The sequence below is a fragment of the Trachypithecus francoisi genome, unplaced genomic scaffold (genome assembly GCF_009764315.1).
Source record: "Trachypithecus francoisi isolate TF-2019V2 unplaced genomic scaffold, Tfra_2.0 Lachesis_group5, whole genome shotgun sequence".
NCBI classification, from domain to species: domain Eukaryota; kingdom Metazoa; phylum Chordata; class Mammalia; order Primates; family Cercopithecidae; genus Trachypithecus; species Trachypithecus francoisi.
Window position 1 is genome coordinate 16,523,770 of NW_022681470.1, and position 17,187 is coordinate 16,540,956.

The 17,187-nt window shown below is 41.7% G+C and overlaps 1 protein-coding gene across 6 annotated transcripts in view; it reads right to left on the reverse strand.

Annotated features, from left to right (window-relative positions):
* Positions 1-17,187, reverse strand: part of DISC1 (DISC1 scaffold protein) — a 397,938-nt gene that overhangs the window by 37,634 nt on the left and 343,117 nt on the right. For 2 of the 6 annotated variants that reach the window (XM_033199715.1, XM_033199713.1), the window contains one exon: positions 14,027-14,083. The exons of the other annotated variants lie outside the window; for them this stretch is intronic. In XM_033199715.1, the coding sequence (XP_033055606.1) occupies positions 14,027-14,083 (57 nt within the window). The remainder of the gene's footprint in view (positions 1-14,026; positions 14,084-17,187) is intronic. 6 annotated transcript variants of the gene reach the window in all.

The following is a 17,187-nucleotide window of genomic DNA, read 5'->3' on the forward strand; positions in this document are numbered from 1 at the left end:
GACATTAACATTTTTGTCTCAATTACCATAATACAATACATAAAATTCATGAAGTAAAGGATAGTCTACTGTGTTTCTACTCTTTTCATTATTCTATATTCCTTTCTGTATCTCTAAGAGAATTTTGTCTAGCTAATCTTTAATCTGCTAACAACAAATACATGTAGTTTTCTTCATCTGGGAATATCTTTATTTCCTCTTCATTCTTAAAGGATAATTTTGCTGGATGTAGGATTCTAGGTTGACAGTTCTTTTCTATTATCATTTGATAATTGTGCCGCTTCTTTCTGGCTTCCATAGTTTCAGATGATAAATTCACTGTTACTGAAATTTTGTTTCCCTATAGGTAATAAATCTCTTTGGGTGTTCTCAAGGATTTTTCCTTGTCTTTAGTTTTCAGAAACTCAGTTCTTATGTGTGTTAGTGTGGATTTATTTGTATTTATTCTCCTGGGGATTTGTGTAGTTTCTTGAATCTGTAGGATTGTGCCTTTCACCAAATTCCAGGAGTTTTTAGCCACTGTTTCTTCAAATATTCTTTAGCCTCACTCTCCTTTTCTCCTTTTAGAATCCAGTGATATAAATGGTGGATCTTTTGCTATGTCCCACAGAGCCCAGAGGCTCTGTTCATTTTTTTCAGTCCATTGTTTCTTGTTCAGATTGGGTAAATTCTATTAATCTGTTCTCAATTTCGCTGAATCTATTCTCTGTCACCTTCACTCTACAATTGAGCCTATGCAGTGAGATTGTTATTTCTGTTTTCATATTTTTAGTTCTATAATTTACATTTGGTTTTTTAAAAAATTTCTGTATCTTTGCTGACCTTTTCTAATTTTTTCATTTGTTGTAATAGCTTATTGAAGCATTTTCATGATGACTGTACACAATTCTTGTCACATAATTCCAACATCTGATTCATCTCCATGCTGGTTTCTTTCTTTCAGTTGATTGTCTTTCCTCATCCAAGCTGTGATTTCCTTGTTTTTTATTATGATGAATGCTTCCTAATTATATCTTGGGCACGTGGGTCATTATGCTAAAAAAAGTTGAGTTCTATTTAAATATTTTATTTTATGAGGGAATTCTGTTTAGCTTTATCATGTAGGTCCTGTCCTGTCTATATGTGGTTCCAATGGAATTTTGATTTTTGAAGCCATTATGGTATGGTTCCTATTGTTTGTTTGGCTTTGAGTTTTTGTTTTGAGTTGGTTGTTTTGTTGTTGTTGTTGTTGTTGTTGTTGTTGTTGTTGTTTGTCTGCTGGATTCGTCTGGCTCTATGAGAACTTCCACTGGTCCCTGATGGTACTAGCTGAAGGGGCAGAAGGGGCCTCCCCCAGGTCAGGTAACTGAATGTCTCTTGGTGGGGGTGTAAAGTCTCAGGCTCTGGAGGACAAGAAGACTTCCTTGGCTGGGTACCTACCATGGCAGAATTCCCCTTGCCCCTGGTGGGGCAGGGAGGGGAGAGGAGGACACTCCCCAGGCTGGGCATCTGTTGTGGCAGGGTCCCTCTTGCCAGGGGCTCCTGACTAACCGGGTGTCTCTGGGAGGGGAAGGGAGTTGGAGGCCAGCAGGGAAGGAGAGCACTCCCCTGGCTGCTTATTGTTAGCAGGGCTCCAAATCTAGAGCAGGAATAAACCTAGCTGAGCTGCCTTTGGCTGCTTGGTTGGAGGTCAGGGAATCCAGGTCTAGGTTGTCTTTTTTCATGAGGTAGGTATGTAGGAAGCCCTGAAGCTATGTTTTCCCTCTAGTCCTGCAGTCCCAAGGCAGATTACTGTCCTCTCACAGTCTTTTAGAGTTCTCCTTCAATTAGCTCTTGCATTATTTTCAGGATTTAGAATTGCATTTAGTGGGAAGAAGCAGAGAGAAATGGGTCCATGCCTTTTTTCCTAGATCAGAAATCCTCCCTTACTTTTTAAACAATTTTTCTTTTTATATTTTCCTACTTTCCATTGAGTGGATCAAATCTTCTTCTATTGGTCTAAAAATTATACATTATATTTTTGTCTTCCGGTAGTTTCCTTTGTATCTGTAAGGTCATATTTATGTTTTTCCATATACATTTGCTGAGCTTTTCAATTTCTACATCTTCCTCCCAAACAAGAAGAAAAGTGTGTTAGTATATTTTCACCTCACTCTCATTCTACCCCATCCCACCCCTGAAGCAATAAATTGATATATATTTTGAGGCTATATTTTAATTCCAGGTTTTTATTAAGATTTATTTTTGTTGTTTGTTTGATTTGTAAGTTCTCTATTTCATCAACAGTAAAAAATTTGCTAAGGTTTATTTGCATACTCTGTGACACAGCTCATATTATCCTCCTAGATTTTTCATCTTCTTGAAATACTTCCTCAAAGAATATTCCCAAGAAGCTTGTGCATGATAAATCTTTTATGTATTTCCAGGTCTCACAGTCCCTTTTAAATAATGGTTTTATTTAATATTCTTGGCTCCACATTTTGAAAATATTACTTGATAGCCTCTTGTACGATGTGGTCTATTGAGAAGTCTGAGATCAATCTAGTTCTCATCCTTTAATAATTGACCTGTTCTTAGAATGTTCTCTCTACCACTGTTTTACGTAAATGTTATTACAACCTATTGAGGTATGCCTCTCCCCTTTTTTTCTATTCTGTTTTGCACTCTACTAAGCCCATCAGTCTGAGATTTTATACTTTTTCCTTTTTCTGGGTGGTTTTCAATCTTTCTCTCATGTTTCCTTCCATTCTTCTACTGATTGTTTTCCTTCCTTCTGGGATTCTTTTTACATGAACGCTATTCTTCATATTGCTTCACTTATCTTTTAAGTTTTCCCTGTCTCTGACTATTGCTGATGTCCTCTGAGAATTTCTGAGATCTTCTGGTTCACTCATTGGTTTTTCAGCTGAATCCATTTGGCATTCAATGCATTTACTGAAACTTAAAAAAAAATTATACTTTGCATTCTTTGATTTTCCATTTGACTCCTTTTTAGGGTTTCATGTTTTATGTCATGTTTCCAATATCCTTCCTTATCTTTGGGAAATATTTGATATGTGTGTTGAACACCTTGTATTTCTACTTCAATAATTATGCTTCAGGTTTTAGCCATTCCATTTATTATTGTTCTTTTGTAACAGCTGTCCTCCAAAGCAGTCTTGTTTATTTTCCAAGGGAGTTCTTATGTCCTTAGGCATATTAACTGCTTAGGCTGTTCTTGGGTCTTTGGAAAAGTGGATACTGCCCAGGCCCTAACTTGTGCAGGTCCCAGTGTGTTCAGGTGCTAGAAGGGTGCAGGGAAAAGATACTCTGGGGGAATCATCTATGCTCCTAGAAATATAGTCTCCCTCAGTTGTAATTACCCACCCCTTGGGGAACAGGGAGGACGGGGATGCTGAAATCCTGGCCATCTGCTTGACCCCTTCCCAGGCAGCGCTCCTCTGCTACTGCTTGTCTAGCCTCAACACCCCGAGCCTCACTGCCAGCAGGGGTTTGTTTCTGGAAGCACCTAGGTAGGATTGACCTTCCTCAGCAATGTGAAGGAGGAAGAAAAGGTCATGTCTGAAAAGCCCTCCTCCACACTATCATCTGTTTCCTCCCCACACGTGGGCCAAATCGCCTTCAGTTACCTGAGGAGTTCTCTGTTATTTTTTATTATGAACTTGACAGATCCATCAACATCTCTCTGGCTTCTATGGTGTGTGCAAGGCTGGATTCAAAGGAAAGAGCCAGCAGCCTAGCTTATAACTTTCCTAAGAAAAAAAGGTTTGCTGCTTCTGTAAATAATGTTCTACAGTATAATGACTGGAATACTGTAACATTGTGTCTGTTTGTTATTTGATGGGATAGAGGATGTGTACCCTGAGTGAGGGTAGGGCTAGTTCCCAAACTTCTCTTAGAATGCGCATGTCAAAGTTTGGAAGCCAGTTTGAGGGGATGCTATGCTAAGTGCCGAGGAAAATACGCAGTTGTAAAATTACAGTGTAATTTCATAATACATAATAATTTCATCAAGCTTTAGATTTTTAAGATACCTGCTTATTGCATCAGTTTGTACTAAAGAGAGTAGTGGTTGATTTTGCAGTCTTGAGCAGCTTTGCTATTTCTGCCCGGGGAAAACAATTAGGTCATTAGTCATAATTCTTTAAGAGAATGACTCATAGCGACTTGAACTGTGTGAGATCTTTGGTGATGTTTTCACAACCAGTAATGAGGCAGCTAGAAGATACAGTTTCAGGGTTTGGGGGTAAGTTCTTGAGAACAGAATTGATATTCACCACTCCTGCTATTCCTGCCAGTTGGAAGTAAAATGGGGTCTAGGAGATCATCTGAGTGTGGCTTGAATCCTCCTGAGACTCAGGCATGTTTGTGTTTTTCTATGGGGTTTTCTATGGGGAATGGTGCTGTGGGAGAGGGCAGGCAGTGAGTTTGTAGGCTTCTATCAATTTTAGGAAAGGAAATACTGAGTTCTGACACAGACGCCTAGAGTTTCAGCTCTTATAACCAAACTCTCTTTCCTGATTTATGAATAAGTTCACTTAAAGGGCCTTAGTATTTTACTCCATTTCTCGGAAGCTTTGAAAATAACCAGGTCGTTTTACATGACGGTGTAAAGTATCTGATGCATGAATGACCAATAGTATCAAATTTTCCGCTGCAAACTGATGAAGGTAGAATAGTCCTCATGTGTCTCTAGGCACTCTGGGCAACTGAACCTCCAATTCAGAAAAAAAAATGTTGTCATTCGAAATGTTTACATTTTATTCCTTTGTCTTTTATTTTCTAAGAAGGAAAAAGTAACACTATTTTCCACTGAACTTTTGGAAATGTTAGCCTCCTTCTCCAATGCCATTTCATAATATGAAAGGAAGAAATGTAATATAAGAAAGAGTATTTAACAAGGAATCTGTAGAGGTCGTTGTTGGTTGAAACTACCCACTCTTTCTTGTTTTGCCCTTCCTAATAGAATTTGGTTTATATTCAGATCTCCCTTGGAACACAATGGATAGCAACCCCTCCCTGGATTCTTAGTTAGAATGTGATGAGATTAAGGCAATTAACCTATGACAATCCCCTTCATAGTTATAGGAAATATAAATTAGGTAAAACCATTCTTTCCAAAACTCAGCCTGCCAGACAATAAGGGACATTTTGCAGAAAGGCAGTGCAGTTACTCATCATCCTCCTCATCCCCATCCCCACTCCCACCACCACCATCATCATTGTTAATAGTTTTTGGTTAGGTGCTGTTCCAAGGGTTGTACATACATTACTTCATTTAGTCTTCAAGACAACCTCATGAGGTAAGATGGTGTTGCTATATTGTAGTGTTTTTAAAACATAACCTTTAAACTGTTGACATTCCTATAATAAAGAGCTGGTGTCTATATCCTCCTCTCTTGAATCTGGGCTGACTTTGGTGCCTTCCTTGGAGTAACCAATGGAACAGAGAGGGAGTAATGCCATCTAACTTGCAAGGTAGGGAAAGGCCCCGTAGCCTCCACCTGGTTCTTCTGGGACCTTTGCTCTGGGGCAAGCCAGTTGTCATGCAAGGAATCTATCTATCTCAAGATTGTCATGCTGGAGGGACTACATGCTTGGTCAGTGGCCCCCACTGGGATCCCAGCTGACCGCTATTGCCATTGCCAGTCACATGAGTCTTGGCGCAGCCCCGCACAGAGAAATGCCCAGGCAAGACCTTCCCAGATTTATGACTCACCAAATTGTGAGCAAAGTACAAGGACTGTTTTAGGACAGGTCTCTAGTTCACAGGTGAAGAAACTAAGATATCATCAGAAATCAAAGATTTATTCTAATCATTAGCGTAACAAACTTCCCTTTCCTGTTGTGGATAAGCAAACCAGCCTCGCATTTTAAAGTGCTTTCCAACTTTGCAGCCTACTTTAAACTTGAATAACAATTCATTTTCCTGTATCACTCCATAGTATACCAGGATGAAGAGAGAAAGAGAACACCACCAGGAATAATTAAATTGATAATTATCTGAAGCAAGAATTGAAGTTTTAAGACACAAATTAAAAGTTATCAGGGATCCCCATCAAATAAGCTCTTCTTCTTAATTTCTCCATTTTTATTCATGGTGTCCTTATACCTGCCACCATCCTGGCCTGTTTGCTGTCTGTGGCCCCTTGAGAGCAGGGATCCTGTCTCTTGCCAACTCCTCCAGTCCAAGCGCCCAGCACAGTGCTGACATAAAGCAAGCACTCAATGCATGTTAAGAGAGTGAACCAAATGAAGGCTAGAAATCTTGGTCATTTTTAAGCTTCTTCTTTTCCTCAGCCCCAGTACCCTCTTATAGATTATAAACTGAGATTATTGTTCAGGTCTGCTTTTCCCCATTTCCAGCACTACCCCAAATTAAGCATTTTATTTCTTTATTCCAGGAAAACTACAATTAGTGATGGGCCTTTCTGTCTTCAAATATTTCACACTTCCAATCTATCCCATCTATTACTGCTCCAAAAACGTGAATGTCTCTTATTCCTTGTCAAATGGAGAGCAAAATTCTCAGAGGCCTTTCCCAAGATGCCCTCAGCCCTACTCTGGACTCCTCATTCATTGCACCCCTGTGAGTTCTCCACATACCCGCCAAGAGGACCTCTCTCTCTTCACAGAACAAAGGCATAAGTTTCTAATTACAGATGCCTATTTCTTATGCTGTTTCTCCAAAATCCACGCGCATTGAAATCCAACCATTTCATCAAGGCCCATCTCAAGGCTCACGTCACTTTAATACAAAACTCTTCCCTGACCTCACAACCATATGTGATGTCACCTTTCTCTGAACCACATGGCAATTTGTAGTACTCTCAAGAGAGTTGTTACATTCCGCCTTGATCTCTGAGTTTTGTCTACAGGTGCCTTCTTCTACTGTATGTAATTAATGAGGTTTGAGAATATTTCATGTTCATTTTTTAAAACCCTATGAAGACTGTAGTCTAGCAAGATGTCATCCACTATAAGAACTCAATAACTAATGAACTGAACAAACACTCAGGGAAACTACATTCAAAGGACTCCTAAATGAAAAGCACAAAAAAAATTGTTTAAAAATATCCATTCTAGTAAAGATTGATAGGGTAAAATCCTTTTCTATAAGTGATCCCAATGGATTCACTGCATTAGAAACTAAAGTCTCAGGGTGAGTCTCAACATGCCAGGCTATTTGGCCAGTGGCCAGTGCAGTATTGGCTTCTAAGCTGTCCAATATCTAAATGAAAATTTTTGCATTATTTGACTCTAACTTGAAGTGGGGAAAACCTTTCCAAGCAAACACAAACCGGAAACCCCAAAGCAAAAAACAGTGAAAAATCTAGATACATATCAATGTAAACTTTTATGTGGCAAATGTGCCATAAATGAAAGTCAAAATATAAATGACATATTAGGAAAAAATATTTCTAACATGTTGCATGGTCTATGAGTTAGATTTCTTAACCAGCAAACATTTGTGAAAGCCAAGAAGTAAAAAAGCAAATATCCCAAAAGAAAATAAGCAAAAAAGGCAGAGGAAGAAAAAAAACCAGTCAATCAATATATGATTTGCATCCAACATAAAGATGCGCAGACTCAGAGACAAAGGTTTGGGAGTTGTACAGTTTGCTGTTTTAAAGGTGAGGGATACGTCAGCTGCCTTTTTTAAGGAAAGTAATTCAGCAATATTGGTCAAAATTTAAAATGCACATGCCCTTTGCACTAGCTATTCCTCTTCTAGGCATTTACTCTACAGGAACATTCAGACAAGGTAAAAGAGACACATAAAAAAGGATGATCATTGCAGCATGAGAAATAACTGGAAACAACCAAATGGAGAAAATTGGAATCAGCACACTTATTGTTACATATCATACAGCCATTTTTACCTTTTAAAGTTGAAAGACCTCCAAGAAAAATTAAGCAAAAAAGGCAAGGCACAGAACAAAATTCTGTTATGATTCCATTTGAATTTTCTGAAAGTAACAAAAGGACATATATGTCCATACATGAGGGAGGTATTTCTGGAAGGATGCACTTAAAACTGCTAACAGCTTCCTCATGGTTGGAGGAGAGCAAATGGGGCTTTTCCTTTACATTTTACTCCTTTCTGTTGTGTTTTTGTTGTTGCTCAAATAAACCACACACACCCTTTAATAATAATAAAAAAAGTAACATACTTTGTCCACTTATTTTCCTTTTGTAATTCTGCCAAAGCATGCACCATCCTTAACTGTGGTGCTAAACATCTCCCCTTTGCATAGATATCCCTGTGATGGTTTGTGGGGGCCCCTGTTTTGATCAGTGCAAGCTCAACCTCAGGGAGACGGGCTTCCTAATAAGTGGCCTTCAGAAGTACAAGAGCTCCATTGAGTCTTGAGAACTATAGGATAAATGGAAACACATGCCACACTAAGGGCAGCCAAGGAACTTTAAAGGGAAGCAGGAGTAAGACAAGGAGAGAGCACTCCTCGTAAATCGCCTCTCAGCTTATCCCCTGAATACATTCCAGCAGCTCAACCCAGAAAGAATAGGTGCTGGCCAGACCCCACACTATAGGTAAAATGTGTTATTCTTCCTACCTCTCAGAACACACGGCTTCCCGAAGAGGGCTCGCTAATAAATGCCAAGAGAGTGGGATGGAAACAGATCTGCTAACGAGCTCTCGTCCAAAATGTTTTATCTTACAAATGTGTAGGTCAAAGAGTTATGGAGACAATAATTATGTGTAGCTAAGTGGACACATATATCTGGCTGGTGGAGAAAGAAAACACAGAAACGTGCCCAACGTATTCTTTGTTCTAGAGAGGACAAAGAATAAGCCATGCTGCTATGCACACAGGTGACGGCTTACCATGAGAACTGCAGGACATACAGGCAGGACTGGGGTCAGGTGAAGGCCTTAGGGATGCTCTCCCTTGTATCTGGTATTCCCTATCCACAAACCAAAGAAGGGGATGATGTTACCTCCAAACATAGTAACTGCAGTTCAGGAGACGTCTATGACAAAGTTAGGAGTAGGAGGAGAAGGGAAATGTCCCAGCAATGGTCAAGGAAGAGAGCCTCTGTTTCTGATGTTGAAAAAGGAGCAGAGCTAGTGGCCTGCAGCCTCATCAGGGCATGTTTGCAGGGGAAGCAGAGTCATTTCCAGTGCCCAAACCCCAAAGATTTAAGCCATGCCTACTTCTGGCAAAGAAAGCCCACACGTGACTCCTTTAAGAATGGCAGCCCACAAGTGCGAGACGGAAAGGCGTGAGGGAAGTAATCTGGGCTTTGTCTGACCTCACAGGCTGTCAGACTGTCACCCCAAGTACACAGAAGCGGTGAGGAATTTGACAACAGTATGAGGAGCAGTGCAAACCAATCACATATGTTTCCTATCCAAGCAGCCTTATCATCCCCCATCTCCCACCACCACAGGGTTCCTACACCATAAACACCTTTAGCTGTGGAGAGTGGTGCCTGGGTGGGGGGGCGTTAGGGGGGACTCTTCAGGGCGCCTGTGCTTCTGCTTGCCTTCCCCATGTCTTTCCAGGACCTTAGTGGTGGCCAGGACTCTCTGATCTACAACAGGATGTCAGGTCTTCTCTGAGACTGATGGTAATGCCTCATGTCTGCAGTGATCTGGTTTCCATGAACTGTGAGATAACAGAACCACCAGACAATACTAAGAAATATCCATTTCTCTTTTCCCCCATAACTCAGTGGCCCTAAGTGTTACACAGACACATAGTGATGTGAGGATGGACATGGCTCATTGATGAAGTGGAGAGTTGGAAAGACTGCAGAAACAGTAGTGGAGGAGAAAACAGTGCCTCTTGAGTCCTAGCCAAGGCAGTGCTGCAAGTTTTATCCTGGAAGCACAGGGAGGCACCCTCTGCCCGGAAGTCTAGTGTAGAAGCCAGACTGCATAGGTTCAAAGCCCAGTTCCACCACTTGCAGCCACACAGTGTTAAGATACTGAACTCACCACGCATGCGTTTCCTCATCCATAATGGAAGGATTGTTGGACTGTGGAGAGAACTGCACAGGTACTTGATATAAAGCACTTACACCTGTGCACGTCCTACAGCAACCAGGGTCTAAGTGCTAGCTCTTATTCTTAGCAGCTCTCTCACTTCTGCTAATATGCCTGTCTCAACTCAGTCTTCCCAACTCTGTAGTTTCTCACAATAAGCAATTCTACAGCCCTTGTCTCAGGCAATGTCTGCTTTATCCCTTAAAAGCCAGCTCTCTTTGATGCTCTCCCTCACTCCTCTTGGAAAAGCTAGTTATTCCTTCCTTTGTAGCAACATAGCATTCTGTACCTGTATTTTGACATGAAGCATTTATTTTAATCATCCGTGTACATGTGCTTCCTTACCAGAGCAAGGACTCTTCAAGGTCAGGGCATGCCTGGGATAAGCAAATCACCCAGTAAGTGAACAAATTTCTTAAAGGGTTTTCTTTAGCCTGTGTTGTGTTATCCTTACACCATCACCAAAGATTAGAAGAAATCAAAGCACAGACCAGAACACAGAAGTGAGCTTCCAGCAGGACCTGCAGAATGGGTGGACTGTCAGCCGAAACAGCAGGAAGACCTATTTTCTCCATCTCATCTGTTTATGAGCCTGATTTGGGTAGGAAAGAATCTTGATAGACATGTTTCAGCTAACTGCTATTACTTCATGGTCATTCTGAAATGTTTGGTACCCACCAGTCCCTAAATTGGAAAAGGAGAAAGCAAAAGACCAGAGAAGCCAGGCAAGGAAAAAAACAGCAAGGACTGGTTAATCAGAGCCACAAGGATGAAAGGGACTGCTGAGGCTGGCATGGGACACCCCGGAGGCTGCTGCTGCTTACATAGACAAGGTCTGGGCATGAAGGTGAAGACCTGGTCAATGTGACAATCCAAGAGCAGTATGGGTCAGCATTGTTGGGGGCACATGGCATCTGGGGGCTCCCCCAGGCATCTCTCTGCTTCCAGTGAATGGAAGTCTCATTGAAGTCCATGGAACTTGCACCATTGAAATTATATGCAAATTGTGTGTGTAGGTACATTTTTATGGGAAGAGGTTCCACAGATTTAATGGGATTCTGCCTTAGTCTGTTCCAGCTGCTATAATAAAAATGCCATAAACTGGGCAGCTTATAAACAACAGAAATTTATTTCTCACAGTTCTGAAGGGTGGGAAGTCCAAGATCAAGGGGCCAACAAATCTGACATCTGGTAAGTTCCCGATTTCTTGCAGGTGGTGTCTTCTTGCTGTATCCTAACACGGTGAAAGGAACATGGGAGCCCCCTGGACCCTCTTGTATACGGGCACTAATCAGCACTCAGGAGGGCTCCACCCTCGTGACCTAATCACCGCCCAAAGGCGCCACTTCTTAACATCATTGCACTGGGGATTAGGTCTAAATACATGAATTTGAGAGAGACATAAACATTCAGATCATGGTAGATTTTTTAAAAGATTTGTGACTTTAAAAATAATTTATGTGCCTATGAATCACTTAGGGAATCTTATTAAAAGGCAGGTTCTGATTTGTAGGTTAGGGAAGTGCCTGAGATTCTGCATTTTTAAATACACCCATGTGATATCAACGTTGCCGGTCTGCAGTCCACACTTGGAGTAGCAAGGACCAAGTTGCGGTTCTTTTTTTGTTTGAGACGGGGTCTCACTCTGTCGCCCAGGCTGGAGTGCAGTGGCGCGATCTCGGCTCACTATAACCTCTGCCTCTCAGGTTCAAGTGATTCTCCTGCCTCAGCCTCCTGAGTAGCTGGGACTACAGACGTGTGTTACCACGCCCAGCTAATTTTTGTATTTTTAGTAGAGACAGGGTTTCACCATACTGGTCAAGCTGGTCTTGAACTCCTGACCTCATGATCCACCTGCTCCAGTCTCCCAAAGTGCTGGGATTACAGGGGTAAGCCACCACACCAGGCCCAAGTTGCTGTTCTTATAAACTAAAATTGACAGCTTCTGGATTGCCAAGTCACATGCACCCATATAATTTAGATGCAAATTGATCTGAATTTTAATACATGTGGTAACATACACGTCACAAGACAAGCTCAGACAGGTATTACTGGCACTTTCTTAGATTCCTTTGAAGTTTAAGACCAGCTCATTGCTAATACCAAAGAATGAGGAAGACTGCTTTAGTTCATGGCCTTCCATCCCAGCTGAGAAAAAGATACCTGGAGTCCCAGGTACCTGGGTCCTTCTTGTTTGTTCAGAAGGAAATCCAGCAAAGAAATACTTTTTTCTTGTCTGGCTTTCATCCGTCACCTCTGGGAAACTGTTTAGAAAAGCAAGAATGGTCAATAAACTCATTTTGTTTGTAGAGAATTTGTATGGTGCTGATTATTTATGCATATAAAAGATCAGATTAGGCCTTTACAGGCAGATAGCAGACTTGGAGGCTGCTGGCAGCAAGTTCCACTGGCAAACACTGTCAATACAAAGTGCATCTTAACCCTGTTGTCACGGCTCAGCTTTCAGCTGACAATGAAGGCAATGTGACTGGAGAGTTCTAAGGCATTCAGGCTAAGTGAAAAAATCTGTCGGGGGCAGGTAGAACCCAGAGCATCTCACTGCTGAATTCTGCATCAACAGCTCTGTCCCCAGTACACAAAGTATCATGAAGGCTGCAATCTAAATTGAAGTCTAAAAATAGCACAATAAAATTATTTTCTTCTTTCACTCCACCAGAGAGCAAACAGGCTGACATTAATATCTGCAGGGCACAACCGACTTCTCAGAGTTGATGTAGGGAGAACCATTACACAATCGCCCTTTCTCAGGAACAGACTGACTGTCCCAGAAAATAAGGAAGAGAAAGTAATTACCCTGTTGCCGAAAACCAATAATGGATATTTGATTATGATTATTATTGGGGGGGGAGAAGGAGGCAGACCGCTGAGCAGCAACCAACCCTAAGTGAATCAGTATAAGGCTCTGGGAGGGAGATTAATTTTTGTTTTCTTTTCATCTCTCAGCCAGTCATTTGAATGAGACGCCAAACTTTAAGTATGGCCTGCCACATCCTTATCAGTATTCAATGCCACCGCCCTGTGGTCCCATTATCTTCACTGGATACACCAAGTGAAGTGACAGGCTCCTTGCTGTGGGGGATTGTTTTCCTTTGATTCTAAATGTGAAATGGATGAAGCAGGGTAACTGACATGTCAGATTTAGGAAACTCATTTTCAAGGCAGCAGAAAGACATTTTGTAGCAAATATTTACTTCTCTGTTTGTTTCCGACTGATATTGAACATACATGATCTAATCTGAAGGATGCAGGATTTACAATCTCTGTGAACAAAGGGATGTTACAGCTCATTCTGAAGAAAACAACACCATCAATTCCTTCAGCCCCTGGTGAAAACACTGCTGTAGATTGAAGTAACATTTGTCATAAAATAATGAAAGGGACCATGAGGAATGTAAGTAGAGACAAGACTGCAATTTCTCTGACTTCATATTGCTCCCTAAAAATCAGTTCCCCTACACTGTCTTACACATCCATTGAATTCCCAATAGAATGTCTGCCTCTAAGTACAAATGAACATGGCAGCTTCATCCAAAGATGACCATTCCCAACTTGAGATCCCCAGACAGGAGAAGCTGGGGACAGGGAGGGGTGACTTAGAACATGCAGGATAAGGGGACTGATGTGTATCACCCTCTCTGTGCCCAGCAGGGTACGAGACGCTTTTTATGCATTCCTTCATTCTAGTGTACAATTTCACTGTGAAGCGAGTATTACTATTATGAACTCAACTTTACGGATCAGGACACAGGCTGAAGAGCATCTGGTGTTTGCTCAGAGTTACCTAGCCAGCTGGGTGATGAATCCAAGACTGAATCCCATCCCGATGACAAAACCTATGATCTGATGGCACCAGATTTTCGCTCATTTTGGGAGAAAGATTTCAAAGTCTCCTTTTCTACCTGGGAACCACAATCTCCTATTCTACACTGAAACCAAATACAGCACTTACGAATTCATGCGACGAGTCATTTTGGTGTCACATACACAGCAGGAGACCCATAAAGTCACCCTTACCTGATCATTTTTTGCGGTAGGTCTTGATCATTTTTGTGAAAATACAGAAACACTTTACTGGAGATGACAGAAACAACAATAGTAGTTGTAAATGGCTAACAGACATAACAGATATTCATTGGTATGTGCAAAACTGAACATTTCCCTGTGCTACTGGTTAAAAACAAAGGTTTCAATGGAAAACTATTTCAAAATTCTGTGTACCCACATGCATACACATAAATATGTCATGACACACTTTCTGACATCTAATCCTTATTATTCTTCTCAGAACTCTAATTTTTAGCCTTTTCAATACTCCTCATCCTACTGCTACTAATGGCAGGAAAATGTTAACTGAGCACGTGCCAGTAATGGTAAGAACATGCTTTTCATACCATTCAATCTGCATAATAGCACACTGAAGAGGGTACTACTTTTTTTTTTATTATTATTATTATTTTTTGGTGGGTCAAGGGATGGAGTTTCACTCTTGTCACTCAGGCTGGAGTTCAATGGCATAATCTCAGCTCACTGCAACCTCCACCTTCCAGGTTCAAGCAATTCTCCTACTTCAGCCTCCCAAGTAGCTGGGATTACAGGCATGCACCACCATGCCTGGCTAATATTTTTTGGATTTTTAGTAGAGATGGAGTTTCACCATGTTGGCCAGGCTGGTCTTGAACTTCTGACCTCAGGTAACCCACCTGCCTTGGCCTCCCAAAGTGCTGGGATTACAAGTGTGAGCCACCATGCCCAGCCTACTTAATTTTCTTATATAGACAGAGAAATAGAAATTTAGAGAGATTAAATAATTAGTCCAATATCATAAAACTAGAAAATATTGAGGAGGCCAGAATTAGGTAATCTGATCCCAAAATCTATGTTCTTGACTTCGTGCTATGCTTTTTCCTCAAACCCCCTTCAGTTCATGTCCTTGCAAACCCCTTACTTGTGTCGGCCCCTAATCTAAATCTCCCTTTCCTCAGCAGTCTTGGCCAGTTCTTCATCCACTCAAATGCTACACTTTCTTGGTACCTTCCCTTGACTTCCCTCTTGGGCAGAACTAGTTCTTCCTCTATATATTATTTCTTTAGCTCTTCATGTATGTCTGTAGTAATGTCCTTATCGTGTCCGAGCCATGAGACAACAAACTCCTTAAGGGAAGGCCAGATGCCTTACTCATCCTTGTACCCCTGGTCCCCAGCCTGAGGTCTGGCACATGGTAAAAGCTCCATACAGAATTTCCTAAAAGCCCATCACTGGTTCCATGTTTTGTTTGTACCCTGCCATCCCCTCATCCACTACAGATGAGGAACATTTTATCAAGATCTTCTGAGTGACATCTCTTCAAATCCATAATAATGTTTTTGAATTTTCCCCCTCTTTTCTGTTTTTGTCAAGTGAAGAAGCCTGAAATTCATCAAACTATACTCAAAATATTATTTTCTAATTACCTCAATCATCCAATTTCTCTACTTTCCTTTGAAAGGCATTGCATTCTCCATATGTTTTATTCTAATTTGTGTTTCCTGGTAAACTTGTACTTTATTTTAAAAGTAACTAAAATTTCTAAATTCATAAAATCTATAAAATAGAGGTGGCTGATATAGTCACAGAAGGACTGACTGCAAAGTTATTTTCAGTATTTATCTTTCCTGATACATTTATCTGTCTGTTTAAAGATCAGTAATGACTTTATGGAGTCTGGGGATAGATCTGGAGTTAGACTGACAGCTCATGTTTGAATCCTGGCCCCATGCCTCACTAGTATGTGATTGTGAACAAGCAATTTAACCTCTCCAAGCCTCAGTTTTCTTGTCTGCAAAGTGGGAATAATAAAATTATCTATTTCATTGGAGTCAGAAGAAAAAATTAGTTAAAATGTGAAGCACTAACCACAACCAGTACCTAAACGAATACGATCATAACCACGACTGTGAGGCCCTCAGAGACTGGAGCCATTACTACTTCTCTATGCCAGTTTATTGCCTCTCAGCTCCAAATGTGCGTTGACTGCTCTGCAAAAATTTAGCTGGTCCCTTTAGATATTTTCTTGCTAGCTGACACAGTATTAAGTTTTGTCAGTAGAGGGAGCTATAAAGACCTTGCAGGAGGAAAAGTTCTCACCCCCCCACCTCCCACCTCCTCCCCCATTCCCCCAACCCCCACCCCTCCCCCCACCTCCTCAACTGCTACCTCCCTCTCCTCCACCCCCTTCCACTTCCCCCCACCCCCACCCCATCACCAGGCCCATATCAGTGTGCTCTCAGCCAGCTCTTGAAACGCAGATGGCTTCTCTAGACCCTGCTCCCACACCATGCACAGAGCTCTAGCACCCACAGCTCCTGAAGCAAGTGTTGTTTCCTCTGCTCCCAGCTCCTGCCATACAGTGGCTTCTCCAGTACTCAGCTTCTACATCCCTTGACTCCCGCAAGCATACAGCTTCCCCAGAATTCAGCTTCTACCGTCTGTGCAGCTTCCCTAGCATCTGGATGCCAGCATTTCCCAGAAGCCCCTGTTGTAGCAGATTGCCGCTGGTGAAACAACTCCCTAGGAATAACTTTCCTTGGCATCATGGAGGGTGATGACGAACTTCCAGAAAGTTCTTCCAGAAGGCACTTCCAGCAGGTTACACTGCTGCAGCATGACACTGACTTGTTGGCTATCCGGTTTGCCATGGTCATGCCGTCTCTAACCAGGTCTGGGTCTTATCTTGGGGGCAGGAAACCCTGTATCTCAGCCCTGCGGGTGGTGGCTGCTTCGTATATCTGCCGCTCTTATACTTTTTAGACTTGTCTTTACTTCCTACTGGTGAATCCCTCATGACTCCAGTTCTCTGTTAAAATTAATAATTATTTGTATTAGACCATCCCTGTTTAAATTACCAGGTGGTTTCCATTTCCTGATCTGCCCTTAACTGACACACACTTTGCCCTCACCTCCTTGCTCTTACGATGTACCCTCCCACGCCCTCAGCTTTCATATTGTTCTTCACACACTCCAAGGCTGTTCTTATCTTTTGAGTATTTGGTTTTTTCTGCCTACAGTGACAGGAAATGTCACCAGATCCTCACATGGCTGACACCTGAGTGTTTCCCCTAAGTCGCTTTCCGGAAGCTCCAATCCAAAGTAGTACTGTACAGTCCCTGCGGCCTCAATCACCAGCTAGCACATAAGCC